Below are 22,346 nucleotides of genomic sequence, written 5' to 3'. Positions count from 1 at the left end.
TAGCACCTCTGGATTACGACATATTCTTGGGTAGGGGACCGACCCCGAGTGCTAATTTATTAGCACGAGGGTTGTCGGTTGTTCACCGTTACTTGTTGGTGTTCTCTCGGGACGGTTAGATTTTAAAGAATTTAATCATACGGGAGGGTGTGTGATTATAAGCATAGATGAACATAGGACGGTTAGGGAACGGAGATTAAATTTCATGGGTCAGGCGCGGGTGTGGGTGTGGGTGTCTCTGCCCCTAGCAGGGGCGGATCTGAGCTGAGTTGAGTCAGGTATGAGGAATGATGACGTGAGGGTGAGGGGGACAGTGCTGATTGATACAAGTAATAAATTAATCAAAAAGACAGCAACAGCAACAAGCAAAGCTGAAGTTTGTCAACACACATGTGAAGGGTGGTTGTGGGGGTGTGTGGTATCAGAGGAGGAGTGGTCAGCAATAGGGAGACAGGGAGGTGATGTATGTCGATGCTAGTTACCCAGAACATTACTCAGATGGAGATCCGCCGGTGCCGGGAAGCCGAAACGTGCTATGGGACGTTTGGCCTGTGCTTTGTTATTTTATTAATTTATTATTTGACCCTTATTACCCCTTCGCCTTCGTATTTCTTTTGGGTTTTTAAAAGGTTGATGATGGAAGAGGGAATTTTAGATCTTTAAATTCCTTCATCCAACCGGACAAGGCCGAATCGAAAAGACATAACCTTGGCCGATGCAAATTTGCCGAAGCTCATCAGCCCTGGTCACGCGCACCAAAGACCTAATACAGACGAACCTGTTGATATACGGTTAAAGGTTGGAACTAGACTTGAAAAGGTTTTCCGTGATGATGGCCAGGGTCAAGGACATATATCTGTCCAACCAAGGGTCTTTGTGTTTGTCTAGCCATGATCTCCATATATGTTCAAGCAAGGTTCTCTCGAGGGGGAATGTGTCTTCAAATTCCCTTATTGAACGGAGCGATTTCACCTTCAAACTTCTCAATTGCTCGACGTGGTACAATGGACTTATCAACGGTTCTTCACCCAGAATATTCCTCAATTGCTTCTTTAATCTATTCATGTCTGTCGTGATCAGCCCGAGGATGCACAGGGGAGAACCACATCCTCGGTACAGTGTAGTCGCACTCCTGATCAACGACAGCATGAATTAGACCATTCTGGGTTAAGTACACGTCGATATTACCGTGCCAGGAGAACACCGCACGACCAGCGAAGATATGATGGGTGCCTCCTGAAGTAGGCCCGGTAAGAGATTTATCTCTATTATGCCGGGCAATATAATGATGTCGCGAACGACTAGCGGTATAATGTTGACCATTATACCATTTTTATTAATTTATTACTTTTAAAACCATGTCTATATCAACGAGTGATGTCATTTGTTCCAAATGTGGAAAATCTAAAGTTGGGGAATACAAACACCTTCGACTTGGGGCTGATGAAGCCCCTGTGCTTGTTAAGTGTATCTGTGATTCTCAGAAATCTAATGTACAATCATTAGACCAGATTATATCTCTATCTACGAAGATGGTCAAGACGTCGTTCGTTCTTAGGAAAAATAGAGTACAGATATCAGATAAGGTTGTATATGGCCCCTTGATATATGAATATGAGTTGACCATTGAGCATGAACTCGCAAAAGAGATCTTTATGATGATGGATGCCCCAATAGTTAAATGGAACGAGGTAGGCTGTCCATGTTCGATGAATATCCATGGGAGGATTGTGTCTGCTAGGGCTAGGTTCAGAAGTACGGGTGAAGACACGGCGAAATACACAGAATCTTCCATGATCGTATGTCCCGGTATGAAATTCACCAACTCATACGAGGTATCTGTGAAGAGATCAGGTTTCGAAGATGACATTGAGAATCAGGGATACAATATCGTAGTTCAAAGTAAGTTCTCCGAGTACAAGAATTGGAGTGTGAGATGTAGTAGGTATATGCCTGATATGAGATATTCTTGTGAATTCGAATGGAAGTTAGAGGATGAGCCAGATGAAGATGACATACTGGATTTGATAGGCTATATACATGCGGAATATGGACATACTTCTTCTATGAGACGCCATCTAGGCGATTCAATCCTGTCTTCATTGCGCATGTCATCATTACCCGTCATAGATATCAGAGAAGTGCCTGATGAAGGACACGTATTCAGGATCAAGGTGGACGGTGAGAACTGTTGGTCGATAGACGTAGGTTGTATGTGGTATATCTGTAGACCCGATATAGATATAACCGTGATGGGATGGTTACCAAAGACATCATTGAAGACATTTGTTCTTCCACCCGTGGTGGTAAGGTGTGAACAGTTGGTAGATGGAAGTCTAGTGTTTGTAGATCTACTATGTGATGGGAAACGCTTTATAGAGATAACAAGACAGTATTTGTCCCCTACTAAAGAGTTACGTATGATAAAGGATAAACCTAGGATGATCATTAGAAAAGACCATGATACCTATGATTCTGCATTAGAAGAGAGTATTGTATCTGAATTGCCGAATGATGGCGTTGTAGCAATAGACGTAGACACACATCTAACATACAGGATCAAGATACCTACGTTGGATCTTATGTGTCACAAAGGATATTTAGTATGTGGTAAGAGAGGAGCGTATGCATCTGTTGTAAAAGCTTTGCCCGATATGAAAGATGGTATGATATATGAATGTAGCTTCGTAGGAGATAGTATCAAGACATTGGTAGTAGAGAGTTATACAGTGAGATCTGACAAGATGCGACCTAATGCATATTCTGTTGCGCAGGATATTGTTGGCCTCGTTATAGGCAATCTGGATTATGATACTGTGATAACGAGACGTGTAACTTCGTTTTGTTTTGCAATTAGAAAACATTTATATTCTACTGCATCGGACCTTGTAACAAAGTCGAAGTTGATAATTGATGTTGGAACCAACCGTTTTCAGTCCATGTCTTTGTTCCCGAATGATAAATCAATGCTATTTTGCGATCCGGACCTAGTCTTACCACCAACCTTCGAGGGTATTGTGAACATAGCAGAATTACCACGTGATGAAATGACCGCTGTCATCGAGGCTCTTTCGAAGGGGAAAATAAGACGTGCCTGCTACAGAGGACATTTTGAGGATTTGATTGCTATACCGGGTGTATATAGACATATAACCTTCAACAGAGTACCAATCGTGTATAGTTTCTCTCTGTCGTATCTGGTGAATACATATAACCAATTGGCTATGTCAGGCGCATGTCAAATTGGATGTTGTTATATGTATGATAATGTAGATGTAGATGGAGTGTTGATAGACAAAGGTGGGATTATCATGCGTATGAAGTCCGACGACACCGCTACCGTCGTATTTCCGCCGTCAGAGCCTTTTGATGAACCTGTTGTGAATACCGCTGATTTTGTGTATTCTGATATACAACCAGGCTTGGATGTAATGCCATGGTCATTCGTATGTTCGGCTGACATAAGAGACATCATCAAACATGTTTATGTAGTGAGGACAGATTCGTATGAATAGTTTTTAAAAGCTATCGTTTCTTTCTGGCTATCAACTTTGGTCTGGGCTTCATAGGTGGCGAACTGGTGGCAGATTTAACGACTGGTGTGAACTTCTTGGAGTTTGATGAGATGGCAGATCTCACACTGGTCGCTGAATGCATACTAGATGAAGATGGTGATCTTCTCATAGGAGGCGGTATTGGTGCTCTTACTTGTGGTTGTATTACCGTCTCTTTTGGTGATTGTACGTCAGATGTACTTGTGGTTGTAGTCGTAGTCGTGGATGACACCACTGGCGCTTTGCCCAACTTCTTCAACAGATGCTCAACTGACATCTGTTTCTTCTGTACGCCTAGAGTCAAAGGTGCTTCATCGAAGAACAAATCAGGTTCATCGTCAAAATCTGAGTAACTTCGTAAGTTCCCACTCTCGAACTCCCCTAATTCAGACACGCTTTGTGCGCCAGCACTAGTATTATCCGTGGATTCAACAACGGATAGATTAAGACTTGACATCTGATTCGTAACATCTTCAACGTTATTCGTATTGTCTTTCTTCTCTTGTACGGGTGTAGCCGTATATTTAACCTTTGGTTGGAAGGTGATTGTCGGTTGATTCGACGTTCTGGTCTTGATAATGGGAGGGACATTCTTGCCTGTTAGTGATACAGCAGGTTTTACTGATGTTAGAACACCAGGCATAGCCATGAATAGGCCGTTGGCATTGGTCAATGACCTGGAGCAAGACGCCAGGTGATCCAAAAACTGTTGAACTTGGGATTTGTCACTAGGGTTAAAATCATCTAAGGTTCCATATACTTTGTCCCTGATGTCTTGTATTACCTCGAGCATATGTTGAGTGTTCTTATTTATATTCCTCAACTTATTCAACGCCATGGCGTCGATGTCGGTGTTGTCATACACTTCTTTGGGCATCTTAATCCCTGCTTGTGATATAAGCTTTAATCTACAGTTATTAATATTATTATTTGTCATCATGTTTGACAACCACTTCAACCTTGAAGGATTACCTAGACGGAGCAGATCATTATGAGAGTATGTTGTCCACGTCTGAGTCTTCGAATATCGTTTGTATCTGTAGATCGATCTGACTTTCGGTCTAATCTCGTCATACGTGACTTGTACGTCGTGATGTACGGGTACGATTCTTTGTTGGCCTTTACACGACCGTGATAGCCAGACTGGATGAGGAAAGGACATCCACCTTACTTTCGTCTCGTTTATTTGACTGGCGTCCAACGAAGACTTGATCATGTCTGCCACTCTACTTGCGACATCCCCGAACGAGACGTATATTATTTCGTCAGCGCCAGATTGTATAGATGATATAATCAACTCTCGACAAAACTCTGCGAAGTGCGTCTCTAACTTTCTTTGTATTGCATCGTCGACATCATTGTGCGATATACAGTTGATGAATATCGTATTGCAAAATGCGAATATAGCACTGACTGACATTGAGTATAATACATTGTTAATGTCTACATCAGGATTCAAAGCCAAGAATTGGCCCATAACTTGTACAGTAGCCGGATAACCAGCATCGGTTCTTGCATCGAATGCAAACGCACTTGCAAATTGTGGAAGTATAGAGTCATCATAAGGGCTTTGGGCAGTGACATAGTATTTCATAGGCAGATTCTCTACGACCAAGAAAAGGTATCTTACTATCCCTTCGTGCATAGGTCTGCCCGCTATAGCGTTGCACTTACGGACAAACTTTATCAACTTCTGTCTCATATATTTACGCAGGTCCTCATTATTGAAATCTGACACAGTTTCGTCGTTACGAATCTGAAATCCAGGAGGTGTGTCGTCGATCCATTCTCTATCTACAGTTTCAAACTCTATCATTTCCATCATAAAGTTTTTAAAAATGACATCAGGCTCATATTCAACCATTCTAGACCAATGTGGTCTGACCACTCGTGCTCGGGATAGCTGTTGCAGGTACTTCTTCTTCAATCTCTTCTTCTTCTTCCTCAATATCTTGTTGGCTCATGATCTGTAACAAGGTTGCAGATGGTTTAAGTGCCATGACATCCAAAGACGATGTGCTGATGAGAGGAGGTGATGAGATCTGTGTGATGTCATACATCTGGATACTGGAAACTACAACAGACAACTCAAACGCATTAGGTTTCTTATCACCTTCCTTGTACGTCTTCTTCAAACGGACGTTCGCTCCTACCAGAGCAACAACGCTTTGCTGGATACCTTGCATGACCTCGCACGCACTACCATAACTTATGATAGTGTTGTCATTCGGGTCGTACATATCCATACTTACTTCGGGTACCATCTTTGCTGTTACCCAATGATAACCCTGATTTTCGACAAAGTTAGAATATGAGACTTTCTGACGGCCTGCAGAAATGTTGGTCTTTAACCATTCAAACCTCTTAGATGGGATTCCGATACTCACATACGAAACGAGATACGCGGACTCAAACTTATTCTCACCCCTTCCACGTACCTTGACGTCGCCGGCATTGCTCCGGAATTCAACGATCACATCTTTGAATAGATACGTCGTGGAGATGGCTTCGTCAGGAAACACCACTGCGGTGTCTCCCATCTCGATGTTATTGACAGAACCAATATTTTCTCCGATATTTCTGATTGGGCCCAGCATTATGCCCAGTTTCTGTGGGTCGTTGGCAGGGTCTGAATCGAGCATAGTCTTCATTGTCAGTTTCAGACCTTTGCCTGTCTGCGTTACGTACTCACTGGTGTTTCCAGCTCGAGATCTCAAGATATTTCTGTTTGACATTATAGTTATTTTTGTAATATATTCATTTTTAAAGATGACGTCCATACCGTAACGTAATGGCTCATGAACCAGACGACGATATTTCATTTGGCAATATCACGACAGCAACTATCGTACCTTCTGGAATGAATATTGTTTCATCTGTGCAATTCCATATATCCAGTCGTATTACATCTCCCGTTCTCAACGGGTCTCCTACTACTGTCACCACTGGTTCTTCTGTCGTGGAGTGTGAGTCTCGTCTCATGCCTAGACCGTATACGACCGCTAGAGATACACGATCTCTGATTTCGATAGGTATATCTAGAGACACATGGAGATTTAGCACCTTCGATTCATTTGAACGTATTTTGGTATCTTCAACGCAAAACAGGGGTATATTATGCAATGCTTGACGTTCCTCATAGACGTCCACGAGCGCTTTTCTGACGGAAGAGGTGCGCGTGTCATTATGACGCTTAATAATGTCCATTTTTAAAGTAATATATTATTCACATCCTTGTAAGGGACCGGGTTTTATACCACGGAGCGCGATGGGTTCTGATCCGTCATACAGGAGTAGGTCAGGATTCATAGTATAGATACAACTGAGTAGTGTGTCTTTGTCCATGCCTGACGACAATGTCACATACCACGTTGCCACCAAACACTCCATATCATTCGAATTTTCGTCTAGTTCGACACCTACGGTGGCATACCCGACGCCCGAACCGAACATGGTTACTAGTGCCATCGATAGTGTGATTGGGGCGGTATCACATTGCATACGGATGGCTAAACAGTTCATAATAAAATTATATATCTCATGCTCTGAATATGACTCTGGTGGAGGGTCAGCATCTTTAGGTGGTTTATTCATCGTTAGTACTATAGAGCGTCTTGTGAACCATTCCTTTCTTGAGAACCATGGCAAAAACCAAATCTGATTACTGGCGAATATACCTGTACACTTCAACTTACCTTGACCACCTGCAACACGGATTGTATCACCACCTGTGATAACCTTCCAGAATGTTGAATTGATCTTGCCATTATTCAACTCTACATCTCCATGGGTTATGAAACGGGCTGAGAGACACTGTGTAATATCAACGTCCTTCATACTCTTATTACTGCCCACATAGTCTGTTGAAAGTGGGAATACGCATCCAGGGAGGTTATTAATAATAGTATTGATTGTGACACTCTTACCATCGCCACCATTACCATACAGATACACTGTCTTCGGTCTGTCTATGGGATCTATTAGACCATTCCCTATTACCCACATCAACACCTTCAACTGTTCAGGGGTCAACACATTGGATAATACTTGTTCAGCTCTTGACACTTCCCCTAGTAAATACATCTTTGGTATAATTCTTATTGACAATGGATTTATCGTCATGCCTGATATTCTGCTATTGAACATCGGATCTCTGGGTTTATAGTCACCGGCTATACCCGACACAGGATTAAGTTTCATAAAGTTCGATCCCATACTTATTGCCAGTCTCCACGTACCCATACAAACACTCTTCGGAAAAAGGTTACATGGTCGTGCTATATTCTCTAAGAATGATACATACGGATCGGTAGCCACATCAAAATTCACCGACACGTACTTAAGATCCATCACCTCAGCGACATATTTCATGGCGTTTTGAGACCTGATATGTGTCCAATGACCAAGTCTAGGAACGAAGATATACGTACCATTAGCGAATCTGGTTATTCTATTCTTGGATGTGGCCAGCACTAACAATTCCCCATACTCCTTACTAAGTTCTTTCGTCAATGGTCCTGAAAATGGAAAGTCGTCCTGTATAGCCCCATTTATAGATGTGTGTGCAGCAAAATTCTTTATGTTCAGTGTTACTGCTTTAGGGACTTCCATTTGTCTTATAATATATTATATGTCGAAAGATGGATACTATCGAATCATATATCAATGACGGTTGGTGTATAACATGGACCGGATTAGATCATTCCTATAGTGATGATGAAATGCTTTCAATGTTCAAAAATAAGTCTGAGATTCCTATGATGATTAAGGTTGCAAAAGACGGGGACTGGAGATGGTTGATGGTCACGGTCACTGTCCCTGATTATGGTCGTTATAGAGTCCTTCAAAAGAGAACCGCTATGAGACCGGGTTCGGTTGTTGGATATGTCAACGCTACTATGATGACACAGCAGAATCTCAATAGGGTCGCGTCGATATATGGTGTTTGTCCATATACTAAGCCAGGATTTGGACTGGGTAATACAACACCTGAACCGAGCGTAAGAAGGATAGTAGGTCTTGATCTTGAACAGACTTCGTTTATGAGACAGGGTAACTTTCCACTTCCACATGATCCACTACTTTCTGCTGCGATTGTGACTTGGGATGGACGTATAATATGTAGGTATACATGTGGATATCATGATGTAAATCAAATGCCATATCCCGAGTATGATGTGGCACGTGTGGAGAATTCCGAGGAGTTAGTACGATGGATCATAGAATGGTTAATTGAAGAATGTCCAGATTTCGTCGTAATTCATAACGGGTATAACTTCGATATTCCACGTATGGCAGTCCATTGTCCCCTGGAATATTCACATCTATTTCGTAATATCAACCTAGGTAAGTCGGGCAAAGGCATGGACCTGGTGATTCCTGGTGTTACAATCTTCGACAGTTTCCACTACATCGATAAGTTGCACAGATCGGACTACCAAAGTGTATCTTTGGATGGTCTTGCTCTTACTCTTGGTATTGGTTTCAAGGCTGTACAACCGAGCGTTAATATAGACCCAGACTCTAATCCTGATCTGACAGATATGATCTTATATAACATTTGGGATTCTTATCTGCATATAGCTGTAGCTGTTCAGAGCAAATGTATGAGAGAGATCATCTTGATGTGTTCCGTGTTCAAATCACCACTTGTGGATGTATGCAGATTCATTACGGGCACAATGGTATCAAACATGATCTCGTCATATGCCCTCGAACAAAGAATGGTCATAGACTGGTCGCCAGAGCCGCCACTTAACAGAAAGTATGAAGGTGCCTTGGTCATAGCTCCGACTAGGGGATATCATAGAGATGTGAGTGTGATGGACATCGCAGCCATGTATCCCAGTATCATGATAGGTGCCAATATATCGCCTGAGACAGTAATGGAATACATATGCGGGTCAGGCCAAAGATCATCACATTCACCAGGACCGGAACTAGGTCATAATGCATTATGGTGGAACGATGATAATATCGTAGTACGTATCGATGGAACAGAAGTGGTCATCGACAGGGCACCAGTTGGTGTCTCATCCGCCATTCTGACGCACCTGATCGAAACTCGAAAGAGTGTAGGTAAGAAGACTGAGATGGGTTGGACATTGAAGATCGGTGCAAATAGTTTATACGGTGCTATGGGCGCAACTACGTCTGGATTACACACATTCTCAGGCGCAGCATGTGTCACGGCGATCGGTAGATGGTTGATTACTGTGATAATTTCATGTGCTGGTATAATGGGATTCGACGTATTGTATGGTGATACAGACTCAGTTTTCGTAAAACCGAGAGGTACAAAGACAGTCAGTACAGACACCTTCTTGACGGTTGTACATCGCATCTTGGACTTTACACCTTTTCACACAATCAGATTGGAACAGGAGAATACATTCGAACACATCATTCTGATCGAACCGAAGTTGTATTATGCGAGGATCGGTGATAAGACCATTATCAAGGGCATGGCACCAGTACGTAAGGATCGTATACCATTGGTCAAGGATGCGGTCAAGAATATATGTGCCATCGTATGTTGGCAAGATGTAGACGAGAGACTTGCGATGTTGAAGGAATTCTGTGCAGCACTATCATATCGCATTAGAGAAGGATCTATGGATCTTTCGGAATGTTCGATTGAAACTAGGAAAGGTGGTGTGACACTACTTCAATATAAGAATGACGAAGGTAAGACAGTAGCCGTAAGAAAAGATCGTGCTGATACGCATACAGGTAGACCGTCACGAGATTGGGTTTACAAGTCCGTCGTATCACAGGTTGACTCGGTTCTGAATGTCTGTAATCTCTACGGTTTCGAAAGACTCGTATCGCAATACCACTTCGATATGGGACTGTAAAAATTTATACTTATAATGGAAGAAACCGACTATATTGATAAGATCCATATTGAATATGAATCAGATGAGGAAGAGGATGAAGTGAAATTTCATCATAACTGGAGGGATGAATTCGATATGAAAGGTACTATGTCTATGCATGTACCCATGAGAATATCTATAATGGAGTATGACGAGGCAGACATGGTATTCTCGAAGAATAACAGACTTGAGCCAGAAATAAGGCATTCTGCCGATTCGACACAGGCTACAATACCAAGGTTGTTCCCACCTCTGTTTGGATACCCGGTGAAGATTCAGAATCAGGTTATGACATTAGGACGTAATTTGAAGTCCATGCAACAGCTACTAAATCTACTTGAAGAAATAAAGGTGACCAAGCGTATGTGGGCACCAAGAGACCTCGTCTTGGAAACTGTCACTAATCCCGATGTACTTTCGTGCTACAAATACACACCCCTACATGCATTCAACTCCATCGCCATAGAGGAGTCCCAGACGGTGTCTGACACAGACTCCATATGGAGGGTTTTATACGACTCACAGGTAACATTCATCAGACATCCAGGAGTATATGGAACTATACATGACAACAGTCTTATCGATGTACGTCCATACGAAGAGGATGATGAATCAGGCTCCTTCAGTACAGAATTGAGAATCTCGAAGGATGAGTGGTTAGGATTCATCGATTGTACATATACGCCAGGTAGTGTCGAAGCAGGTAGAATCAGATCGTTAGCGCACAATATACGTTATAGATCGATGACCGCCTATACTATCGATTGTGCAACTGAGTTGCTGAGACAATGTTGTAATCCTATTCATGATAAAGAGGATGTATGGACATTGTTCATGTTGGGCTATATTCAGAAGATCTCCAAGTTGGACGTATTTGAAATGACAGCAACCTGGTTAACACAATACGGTCCCAACGCGCCCTCCTTACACGTCTTCGAAGATAAGAAGGTGGTAGTAATTGCAATCACTCCGGGATGTCTTATGAAACCTGTATGTGAGGAGTTATACAAGGATAATTCGAACGTCAAATGGTATGACTCCGTATTGTACAATGATCAATCGATGACACTTTTCATAGACCCCGATGGAGATTTGTTCTATCATCCGATGGAGTATATGCGCACGTTTTGTCACCTGGTACCATTCGTGTTCCATGATGAACCACCTAGACCTCTGTTAGCTGGTTCTATGTCCACGCAAGCCATATGTAATCCGAGGGTAGAATTGTTCTCCACTATTAAACCTAAGCATGTTATTCCTCCTATTGTTAGGACGCCATTAATGAATAAATATGTACATGATCTGGCGCGATTACCACATGTTGATATACCTGGTGTCGAACTGCTTACCTTGTTCTGCAACTCAAGAGGCAACTACGAAGATTCGGTGATCGTAAGTCAGTATGTGAATGATAGAGGCATCTTCGCCCATACATCCTTAATCAACCATCCAGTGCCTGTTGGTGTCGATCGTCTTAAGGCTGGAGATGTCATAGGATCAGAGACGAAATGGTGGAGACCAGCCCAAGATGCTATCGTGATCAAAGAAGGCTTCAGCAAGAACAAGACGAGATATGTGTGCGCCAGAATGACATCTAATGATATTAATGTAGGTGATAAGATCGGCACTCAACATGGACAGAAGTTCACAGTGTCAGAGATCCGTCCCATAGATCAGATGCCTACTTGTTTTGATCCCAAGACAGGTAAAACATTCAAGCCACATATCATTGTAGCATCAAGTTCGATTCATAATCGTATTACTCTTGGACAGTTGTATGAAGCATATACGGCTATGAGTGTCATCGGTGATGTGGACTTTGATCCATTGAATGTCGACGATTATATAGTGTTGGACACAGATGGAAGATTTCCATCGGATATCAGAGCGACTATGTGTAACATACAAATCGGAGATACGCGTATCACACATCCTAACATCTCCGATGATCTCTATATGGACTATGGTATCTGTAGATTCTGGTTATTGGCCCATCTATCGCGTGATAAACAGCATTATCTCAGTCACGTTCCCCGTGGTCCTACCATACCAAGAGGAAGACTACACGGATCATCAGTAAGATTAGGAGAGATGGAGGTGCATGTTATGTTAATGAATGGTCTCATCCATACATTATCCGAGCTCACTATGTCGTCTGATATGGTAGAAGTAAGTATATGTGTCAATTGTAGGCGCCTGACCATATTATGTGATTGTAACCAAGTACATCATTCAACCAACGTTGTAACCAGGCTATCAACGGTCAAATTCGACATATGTAGAGCGATCTATACTCTTCATAGCACTCCTAGAGATCCAGAGCTTTTTACGGGCAATGATGTATCTCTCCCATCATCCTTCACGTATCACATTTGACGTCTTTACGACCGGCTTGAACCTCCTGCGTATCACTTTGGTCTTAAGATCCTTAAAATCTGCATTGGTTACACTCGCCTCTGCCTTGGCAGCCATACTCCTCGCACGATCATACCTCACATTGTCGATCGCCACCATGGGTCTTTTGTTCTGGAGTCTGTTCAAAACATAGTTCGATATTTCACTATGTTCTACCTTTTGTCCGATCTCTTCTTCGGGTGTGTACTGCCTGCTGGTTATATTACTGTAATCAATCATGAATATGGTGCCATTGCTGCTAACGATCATATCATCTAGTCCTCGTAAGATATCACATAATGGATTACAGAACAATTCAGATACCTGTTTCAACGCTGATATAAGTATCGACATCTTGCTAAATATGTCAGAAGTCCTAGGATTGTCCCTCATAGTGCTATATGTAGTCTCTGTCACCGTGCGAATATACTTGTCACCTGGACCAGTGAACGACTCCTGTATCAGCTTCATACCGTTCGTCTTCATCTCTGGCAATGTAATATCCTTTCTGTGTCTGCATATAGCCTGTATCGTTGATGTCAACCTGGTTCTCATCTGAGAACAACTTTGTGGGAACATCACCCGATTCTCACGTTGTATCTTATCCTGGATGGCGTTAGCCAAACTCAAGATCAAACACGTGAACAGATCAGCTCTAGTCTTGAATGTATTACCAGGCACAACAGATCCACCACTGGTAACAGTTGTATTATCTGGGATGTCGGAGTACATATGATTCCTAGTGATAGGGTCAATGTACATCTGTGGTTGTTGATAATAATGAGTCGGCGGGTGTGTGTAGTTATCTTCTGCAGGTGCCTGACTAGTATCAAACGTCGGTTTATGTATATAGTCAGCTGATGTCACTATCTTCTTTAAATCCGCAAGCTCTGACCGAACCATAATCAACTCAGATGCCATCATACTCATCTTTGTATCCATAGCACGAATGAGAGCAATCATCTCCTTCATCTGGACGTCGGTCTGTTTCATGACTGACATCCGTGCGTAATTGTGTACGTTGTCATAGGTGAGTTTTTCTACGGGTGCAGTCTCAGGCTTGGGATGGACAGTCGATTCCTCTTTAGGCGGGCTTCTGTCCATACCCAACTTACTCATCAACCTACTCATATCTGGGATTCCTTTGGTGTCTTGCATGTTTGCAATATAAATTTTTAATCTAGTCGTTGTATCTCGGTCAACCTCACAAACCCCTCCAAAGCTACCTGATCAATCGTCTGATATATTCTTTCGTCAGGATCCATGATGTCAATAACTGTCATTCTGAATTCCTCTTGTTCTGGGTCAAGGTCAGGTTCGTATGAATCTAAGATTCGTGCAATCATGGGCGATACATCGAACAATGTCCTAGGAGGTTCCGGCATCACTTTCCGAGACTTCGTGCTCATGGCCATCTCATACCCTTCTGCACTTCTACCCCCTACATGTTTGCTGAATACCGAATTCTTGCCCAATTGCCTACTTATTCTTGAGATAAGCTTCCATATTTGGACGTATGTATCATTGGATGAAGCAGGCCATGCGAACGTGTATGGATTCATGTCATAGCTGGTCGAGGCCACTATTAACGCCACAACTTCGAATTCGCGCAGATTAGCAGGAACAGGCACTTTATATACCCATGAACGCTTACATTGCCACTTCAGAAAAGGTCCATGTTTCTTGATGATCTCCTGTAGCGCCGATGAATGAAACCTACATACATCCTGATTGCTAGCATCAGGCATCTCAAGTATCGGATTACACATATCAAATAAATTACAATATTCAGAGATTCTCTCGATCAACTCCATTTGTTTTTTAATATATTAAATGGTATCAACGATAGAATCGATATCATCATCGTCTATGGGTATTCTGCAAAAGTTCCAGATCATATCACAATCTCTACAACGATTGTTGTATAATCTCATACCTCTGACTCGGTGATCATACCAAGATATCTTACTACGAAGGTGTTTGGAAGAGTATATCTCTTCATTCATCATACCATTTCCACCCATAATACAGAACATATTCGTCTTGGGACCGTTAGCAATACCGAGCATGAGCCTTGAATATCTGATGAACACCGGCAGTCTGTCATTATCAATCTCATTCTCGAATATCGGTACCACCCATATGTCATGAGGGGTAATATCTATATTCTCCAATGTTGTGACAAGATCATCGGTGAAGCGTTCATAGTCCAACAACATCCTATTGACAATAAACAACCTGGTGTCGGACACCGCAACCTGTTCATACACGACTTCAACACCCCTATCGGAGAATGATTTATCTATGATTCGAATGAGATCGTCCCTATACATATATTTCTCGAAGCCTACCATGTTAACGCACAACCTCGACCTCGGAGCAAGTGAATGTCGTATCTCGGTTATAGACCTAGAATAGAAGTAAAAGATGCACGAATATGGATCGTAACATAGTCTACTATTCTTCCTCAAACAGGTATAATTACACGTTAATTCATCTACATATAATGGAAGGACGCCTGCCCTGAAATGATCACTAGTATTTATGACGTGTCTATCTCCTCCGTGGTTACATTTAAAATGTTCTAGTGCTTTCATAGATATTAAACTAAGCATTTATTTATTAAGATCTTAAGGTAGTAATGGAGAATTGGAATATATCGCTGAAGTCAGGAATTCAAACAGGTAAGAGTGGATCACGACCGATATACCGTCCCAATAAACCTTTAGAAAAGACGGATGCACCAAGCACAGATGAACGTATCGAGGCCACAATAACCCTACTTCAAGACTGGTTTTTGGATGTATCAAAGACGTATAACATCCCGGAATGGATGAATGTATGTGTAAAAGAACAGAGAATAGCATCATGGGGATCATCATTCCCCATGTCGGTTGAAGAACACTCGATACATATGTCCGTGTTATCCGGCCTAGGAATAGAGTACCATGGCCCTATGCCAAGACAAAGAACGTATCTCAAGATCGGAGAATGGGTAATGTTGGATCAGATACACATATCCATGATAATGATGCAACCTGCGATTGCAACGGCGTCCGTCACAGTTACTACTCTGTCTGTGAATAGCCTCTATAATGCATTATCCAAAGTCGAAATAATATCGTCTTCATCAACAAAACGTGATTCCACTACAATAACTAACGAGGCCCTACGCAGAAGAGTGATAGGGAGAAAGGCTCTGTCTGTCGTCCAAGAAGCTAAAGATGATAAAGAGAAGCATCTACCTGTAACATTCGCACATCTTTCATACTCCAATGCAGCATTCGTCGTGACATGTGGATCAGAAATGCATATATGCACATTCTCATGTACTACTTTAGCGCTACTAAGAGGTCTATTGGGGACATATAGAAACGTTCTATTTCACGATGAAAGTATGAACATATATTCTTGGGACAGACGTGCCATGAACAATACCCACATGAAGATATCCAAAGACGGAGATATATCAATATTAGGAACGCCAGATCAATTCGAACCTATTGTACGAGCTTTTAAGGACTTATTCGACGGTATACTTAGCAACAGATCCAAGGCATCACAGTTATTGAGTACATTACGAGTAGTGAATGACATCACATCTTATGTCTAATACTTCTTGATCTAATACCTTTAAAATTACCTATGATAAGTGCAATTGCAGCAGACTCTACAGACATACAACCCGAAATCAAGGAGGTGTTGAGTCCTATATCAGCCATGATCAGATTCTCAGCCACACCAACAGACAGATAATCCGTACTTGTCTTGGATAGAAAGGATGTAGGTTTGAAGTCGGTGACTGGCGACCTCGGATCAATCATACTGGTATAATAGATAAGAGCCGCAAAATGAGCTAATTCAGAATTGGTATATGATATCTTCATAGATTCACATGCACAAGCAACCATAGATACGCAAGACCTAAGACCTAGGACCGATCCCATCATTTGCATACGAAATCTGGACGTAGTAGCCAACACCTTTCCAACCTTAGTTGTCTTGGGGGTAATCTTCATCAACTTGGTCCTATTACCATGACTGAGAATCTCGTATGTCTGTCTCGACATCGATAGCAGACTAAGAATGAGATCCTCTCCGCTAGTAGTAATACCGTGTTTTGCGGTATCTAACGCACCCTGCATGATCTTACCGGATATCTTTGACGCTAATCTCATACCAGGATACCCATAAGAATTTCTCACATCTCCATGTTCAAGAGTAGGTAGAGTAAGACTGGTACCAGGCTCGAACCAGAATGGTACAAGATTCTTGGTATCGTCATCTATCATCATCGTCAATATCTTGAGCTGCCTACCGAAGGTGAATCCTCTGGATACAGTAAGATGACTCTCCATGAACTGATTGATAGCGGTCACTGATCTCTGTACGTACGTACTGATAGTCTTATCCATATCGAGTCTCTGACGCAACAGATCCCAAGATCCACGTTTGCACCTAGATAAGCTATGTAACGGTGTAAATACCTCATCATCATTCATATCAATCATCGACAACGACAATGTCGAATGTAACATAAAGTCTTCATGTATGTTATTGGACAAACGGGATGTAATATCTGAGACCACTTCAGGACGGAACTTGTTGAATAACGGATTCTTATGCATCAACGACTTTATTTCATCTACAGCAGCCAGGGACGATACTACTCCAATATGGACCTCATCACCGTCAAAATCCAGATTCAAATGTTCACACATAGCAGGATGGACGCCAATAGAAGGTTTGTCCCATGCATATACTCTGACTGGCATACAAGAATTGTCGGAAATAGACGGACAACGTATAAGAATAGCATAATCACCATCAACGACACCTCTAAATGCCCAATAAGGAGATTGGAGTCTGTCACCGCCTCTTCTGAATGGAATTCTCATATCCTTCGTCCACTTATACGGAATATACACTGTGGAAGGATCCTCTGTCCATGTACATGATGCGACACCACGAATAGTGGTCAGTGGTCTTATACCCATACAAGCATGTCTAAGCATACCACGCTTCCCCATCAAAGTATTCCTGACCCCTCTCGAATAATCGTCTGGCGATATGGAATCTGATAACATTTGATGATTCAACTTCCCTCTTTCATCCATAGTCATCAGATCTTCATTTACACACATAGATGGCAATACAATAGTTCCACGACTGTTGCCCAACAGATGACCTTGGCAATCCTCGTGCATGACACATCTGATATTGGTCACCGATGGAGCAGTAGTATCTTTCATCACATATTTCAGATTATCAACCTTCAACGGCTTTATTTCGATCTTGGATACCATGGGAGCGATATCTACTCTTCCACCATTCCTAACATATCTCTTTATACTGAACCTTTGTATTTGATCCTTACTAGTTACGCAGATAGGCATGTATAAAAATAATAAATTAATAAAAATGACATAGTGTTGATCATTATGTCACAGTTTCTCGTAGACATCATATCATCGTAGCACGGGTGAATACACACATCCCCGGGGAGGGATATAAGTATATCTCCATGTGGTCATCCGCCATGCTACACCTCCAAGAGGGTCTCATCGCTCCCTTGTTACTACTACATTATCCGATCATTGTTATTGGATTAAGCTTTATTCCAAAAGAAGGATGTGTAGTTGGACAACGGAATTTAAAGATACAGAACCCTCTTCCATCATCAACCTTTTAAAAACCCAAAAGAAATACGAAGGCGAAGGGGTAATAAGGGTCAAATAATAAATTAATAAAATAACAAAGCACAGGCCAAACGTCCCATAGCACGTTTCGGCTTCCCGGCACCGGCGGATCTCCATCTGAGTAATGTTCTGGGTAACTAGCATCGACATACATCACCTCCCTGTCTCCCTATTGCTGACCACTCCTCCTCTGATACCACACACCCCCACAACCACCCTTCACATGTGTGTTGACAAACTTCAGCTTTGCTTGTTGCTGTTGCTGTCTTTTTGATTAATTTATTACTTGTATCAATCAGCACTGTCCCCCTCACCCTCACGTCATCATTCCTCATACCTGACTCAACTCAGCTCAGATCCGCCCCTGCTAGGGGCAGAGACACCCACACCCACACCCGCGCCTGACCCATGAAATTTAATCTCCGTTCCCTAACCGTCCTATGTTCATCTATGCTTATAATCACACACCCTCCCGTATGATTAAATTCTTTAAAATCTAACCGTCCCGAGAGAACACCAACAAGTAACGGTGAACAACCGACAACCCTCGTGCTAATAAATTAGCACTCGGGGTCGGTCCCCTACCCAAGAATATGTCGTAATCCAGAGGTGCTATATCGTGGATAAATATAGGAGAACAACCGACAACCCTCATGCCAACAAGTTGGCAATCGGGGTCGGTCTCCGAATCCTGAAGCTTACTGTTCACCAGATGAGCCATATCTTAAAAATATAATTGTTCACGTTTGACATTCACCCTCCATAGAAATACATTCTGTTCACATTCACCTCCATATTCTTGAACTTGGCATTGGCGAACTACTGGATCTCAGATGAACACCTACATAGACCGACGTTCCGAACGTTCTTGATCATCGACATTGACAGATGCACAAGTCCAACCACATCACCCTATTCATACAGACGATCTTCACCTTCACACTCACCTTATTCATACAGATGCCCTTCACCCTCACCTTCGCCTTATTCATACAGACGAACATCCTGGTCCCCTACACCTCCTAAGACCGATGAACAGAGAGAAGGAACAACCATCAAGACCGACGAACAACACCTTCCCAGTAGCCCAATTCAGAAAGTTGCACTGTCTGATCACCTTCACCCTATTCAGAAAGGCCAACGTTCACCTCCCTGCTAACCTAATTCAGAAATGTTCACGTTCTTGAGCAGGGTCCCAACGCCCTCATGTATCGCGGCACTCCCTCTTGTTCGATGACCAGAATTTAACATGTTCGGAGTCCAGCACCATCACCAACAAAGAACGTATCAGGTTAACCTCCATGTTCACCTCCCTAAGACAGGATCACAGACCGTCCCTGTTCACCTTATTCATACCGATTCTAGTGCGCCTCCCTGTTCACCTTATTCATGAATGAGAACGTTCTGAAACCCAGCATCAACGTATATCTCTCATCTCCATCAGGCTCTACAACATCAATAGGAGATTGTTCTGATATACAGCACACTCACCCTCATATATCGCTCATAAGACGAACCTCCCTGAGAATCTGCATTATTCTGGATAACCCGAGTGATGAACCGTAACGTGGCTGGGGCAGCCTACAGGAGAGGTTCGGCGACCCCGAGCGCCCTTGGGCGCGAGGGTCGTCGCCGTTGTGCGCCCTCCGGTAAGTGGGTGAGCCCTCATCCTCACCATCACGTGGCGATGACCCACTCTGCTCTGGGTATGATCATCCACGTGTGGCGAATCCCAGAACCCTCATAGAAGGCAACGTATCTCCCAATGGTAGCATGTAAGCCATAGGTATAGATCACCACTCTTGGTCATTCCTCCTGTTCGTTCAAGCTTCAGGTTAAGCCTACATGTTCGGAGGCACGTACCCACACAGTCCCCAAATAAAAACCCACGGAGAAACGGAACTGGGGATCTCAGAAAATAAAACGACATTGCTGACCAGTGACGTATCGCCTCCATCTGTCTCTCTGTTGCTGGCCACTCCTCCTCTGATACCACACACCCCCACAACCACCCTTCACATGTGTGTTGACAAACTTCAGCTTTGCTTGTTGCTGTTGCTGTCTTTTTGATTAATTTATTACTTGTATCAATCAGCACTGTCCCCCTCACCCTCACGTCATCATTCCTCATACCTGACTCAACTCAGCTCAGATCCGCCCCTGCTAGGGGCAGAGACACCCACACCCACACCCGCGCCTGACCCATGAAATTTAATCTCCGTTCCCTAACCGTCCTATGTTCATCTATGCTTATAATCACACACCCTCCCGTATGATTAAATTCTTTAAAATCTAACCGTCCCGAGAGAACACCAACAAGTAACGGTGAACAACCGACAACCCTCGTGCTAATAAATTAGCACTCGGGGTCGGTCCCCTACCCAAGAATATGTCGTAATCCAGAGGTGCTATATCGTGGATAAATATAGGAGAACAACCGACAACCCTCATGCCAACAAGTTGGCAATCGGGGTCGGTCTCCGAATCCTGAAGCTTACTGTTCACCAGATGAGCCATATCTTAAAAATATAATTGTTCACGTTTGACATTCACCCTCCATAGAAATACATTCTGTTCACATTCACCTCCATATTCTTGAACTTGGCATTGGCGAACTACTGGATCTCAGATGAACACCTACATAGACCGACGTTCCGAACGTTCTTGATCATCGACATTGACAGATGCACAAGTCCAACCACATCACCCTATTCATACAGACGATCTTCACCTTCACACTCACCTTATTCATACAGATGCCCTTCACCCTCACCTTCGCCTTATTCATACAGACGAACATCCTGGTCCCCTACACCTCCTAAGACCGATGAACAGAGAGAAGGAACAACCATCAAGACCGACGAACAACACCTTCCCAGTAGCCCAATTCAGAAAGTTGCACTGTCTGATCACCTTCACCCTATTCAGAAAGGCCAACGTTCACCTCCCTGCTAACCTAATTCAGAAATGTTCACGTTCTTGAGCAGGGTCCCAACGCCCTCATGTATCGCGGCACTCCCTCTTGTTCGATGACCAGAATTTAACATGTTCGGAGTCCAGCACCATCACCAACAAAGAACGTATCAGGTTAACCTCCATGTTCACCTCCCTAAGACAGGATCACAGACCGTCCCTGTTCACCTTATTCATACCGATTCTAGTGCGCCTCCCTGTTCACCTTATTCATGAATGAGAACGTTCTGAAACCCAGCATCAACGTATATCTCTCATCTCCATCAGGCTCTACAACATCAATAGGAGATTGTTCTGATATACAGCACACTCACCCTCATATATCGCTCATAAGACGAACCTCCCTGAGAATCTGCATTATTCTGGATAACCCGAGTGATGAACCGTAACGTGGCTGGGGCAGCCTACAGGAGAGGTTCGGCGACCCCGAGCGCCCTTGGGCGCGAGGGTCGTCGCCGTTGTGCGCCCTCCGGTAAGTGGGTGAGCCCTCATCCTCACCATCACGTGGCGATGACCCACTCTGCTCTGGGTATGATCATCCACGTGTGGCGAATCCCAGAACCCTCATAGAAGGCAACGTATCTCCCAATGGTAGCATGTAAGCCATAGGTATAGATCACCACTCTTGGTCATTCCTCCTGTTCGTTCAAGCTTCAGGTTAAGCCTACATGTTCGGAGGCACGTACCCACACAGTCCCCAAATAAAAACCCACGGAGAAACGGAACTGGGGATCTCAGAAAATAAAACGACATTGCTGACCAGTGACGTATCGCCTCCATCTGTCTCTCTGTTGCTGGCCACTCCTCCTCTGATACCACACACCCCCACAACCACCCTCACATGTGTG

The 22,346-nt window shown here is 43.2% G+C and overlaps 9 protein-coding genes across 9 annotated transcripts; 3 read left to right on the top strand and 6 right to left on the bottom strand.

Moving 5' to 3' along the window:
* Positions 1–3,525: 3,525 nt before the first annotated feature.
* Positions 3,526–4,431, bottom strand: RO3G_17303 (uncharacterized protein; the record flags this gene model as incomplete). The annotated part of the gene is made up of 1 exon (XM_067671887.1): positions 3,526–4,431. The coding sequence occupies one exon, from the start codon at positions 4,429–4,431 to the stop codon at positions 3,526–3,528; it is 906 nt and encodes a 301-aa protein (XP_067527988.1).
* Positions 4,432–5,419: 988 nt separating this feature from the next.
* Positions 5,420–6,289, bottom strand: RO3G_17302 (uncharacterized protein; the record flags this gene model as incomplete). The annotated part of the gene is made up of 1 exon (XM_067671886.1): positions 5,420–6,289. One exon carries the CDS (start codon positions 6,287–6,289, stop codon positions 5,420–5,422), a length of 870 nt encoding a protein of 289 aa, XP_067527987.1.
* A 487-nt stretch (positions 6,290–6,776) lies between these two features.
* RO3G_17301 (uncharacterized protein) lies at positions 6,777–7,391 on the bottom strand (the record flags this gene model as incomplete). Its single annotated transcript, XM_067671885.1, has 2 exons — positions 6,777–7,063; positions 7,250–7,391. The coding sequence occupies 2 exons, from the start codon at positions 7,389–7,391 to the stop codon at positions 6,777–6,779; spliced, it is 429 nt and encodes a 142-aa protein (XP_067527986.1).
* An 893-nt stretch (positions 7,392–8,284) lies between these two features.
* On the top strand, positions 8,285–8,700 carry RO3G_17300 (uncharacterized protein; the record flags this gene model as incomplete). The annotated part of the gene is made up of 2 exons (XM_067671884.1): positions 8,285–8,554; positions 8,680–8,700. The coding sequence occupies 2 exons, from the start codon at positions 8,285–8,287 to the stop codon at positions 8,698–8,700; spliced, it is 291 nt and encodes a 96-aa protein (XP_067527985.1).
* A 676-nt stretch (positions 8,701–9,376) lies between these two features.
* On the top strand, positions 9,377–12,744 carry RO3G_17299 (uncharacterized protein; the record flags this gene model as incomplete). Its single annotated transcript, XM_067671883.1, has 3 exons — positions 9,377–10,241; positions 10,434–12,601; positions 12,736–12,744. 3 exons carry the CDS (start codon positions 9,377–9,379, stop codon positions 12,742–12,744), a joined length of 3,042 nt encoding a protein of 1,013 aa, XP_067527984.1.
* Positions 12,745–14,655: 1,911 nt separating this feature from the next.
* Positions 14,656–15,045, bottom strand: RO3G_17298 (uncharacterized protein; the record flags this gene model as incomplete). Its single annotated transcript, XM_067671882.1, has 1 exon — positions 14,656–15,045. The coding sequence occupies one exon, from the start codon at positions 15,043–15,045 to the stop codon at positions 14,656–14,658; it is 390 nt and encodes a 129-aa protein (XP_067527983.1).
* A 1,377-nt stretch (positions 15,046–16,422) lies between these two features.
* RO3G_17297 (uncharacterized protein) lies at positions 16,423–18,132 on the bottom strand (the record flags this gene model as incomplete). The annotated part of the gene is made up of 2 exons (XM_067671881.1): positions 16,423–17,111; positions 17,226–18,132. The coding sequence occupies 2 exons, from the start codon at positions 18,130–18,132 to the stop codon at positions 16,423–16,425; spliced, it is 1,596 nt and encodes a 531-aa protein (XP_067527982.1).
* A 325-nt stretch (positions 18,133–18,457) lies between these two features.
* Positions 18,458–18,937, top strand: RO3G_17296 (uncharacterized protein; the record flags this gene model as incomplete). The annotated part of the gene is made up of 3 exons (XM_067671880.1): positions 18,458–18,547; positions 18,592–18,658; positions 18,825–18,937. 3 exons carry the CDS (start codon positions 18,458–18,460, stop codon positions 18,935–18,937), a joined length of 270 nt encoding a protein of 89 aa, XP_067527981.1.
* A 1,726-nt stretch (positions 18,938–20,663) lies between these two features.
* RO3G_17295 (uncharacterized protein) lies at positions 20,664–21,042 on the bottom strand (the record flags this gene model as incomplete). Its single annotated transcript, XM_067671879.1, has 3 exons — positions 20,664–20,722; positions 20,823–20,933; positions 21,024–21,042. The coding sequence occupies 3 exons, from the start codon at positions 21,040–21,042 to the stop codon at positions 20,664–20,666; spliced, it is 189 nt and encodes a 62-aa protein (XP_067527980.1).
* Between the last annotated feature and the right edge of the window lie 1,304 nt (positions 21,043–22,346).

Source organism: Rhizopus delemar, genomic scaffold, assembly GCF_000149305.1.
Source record: "Rhizopus delemar RA 99-880 supercont3.34 genomic scaffold, whole genome shotgun sequence".
NCBI lineage: Eukaryota > Fungi > Mucoromycota > Mucoromycetes > Mucorales > Rhizopodaceae > Rhizopus > Rhizopus delemar.
Note: the sequence above shows the minus strand (reverse complement) of the source record. Positions and strands in the feature narration are given on the sequence as shown.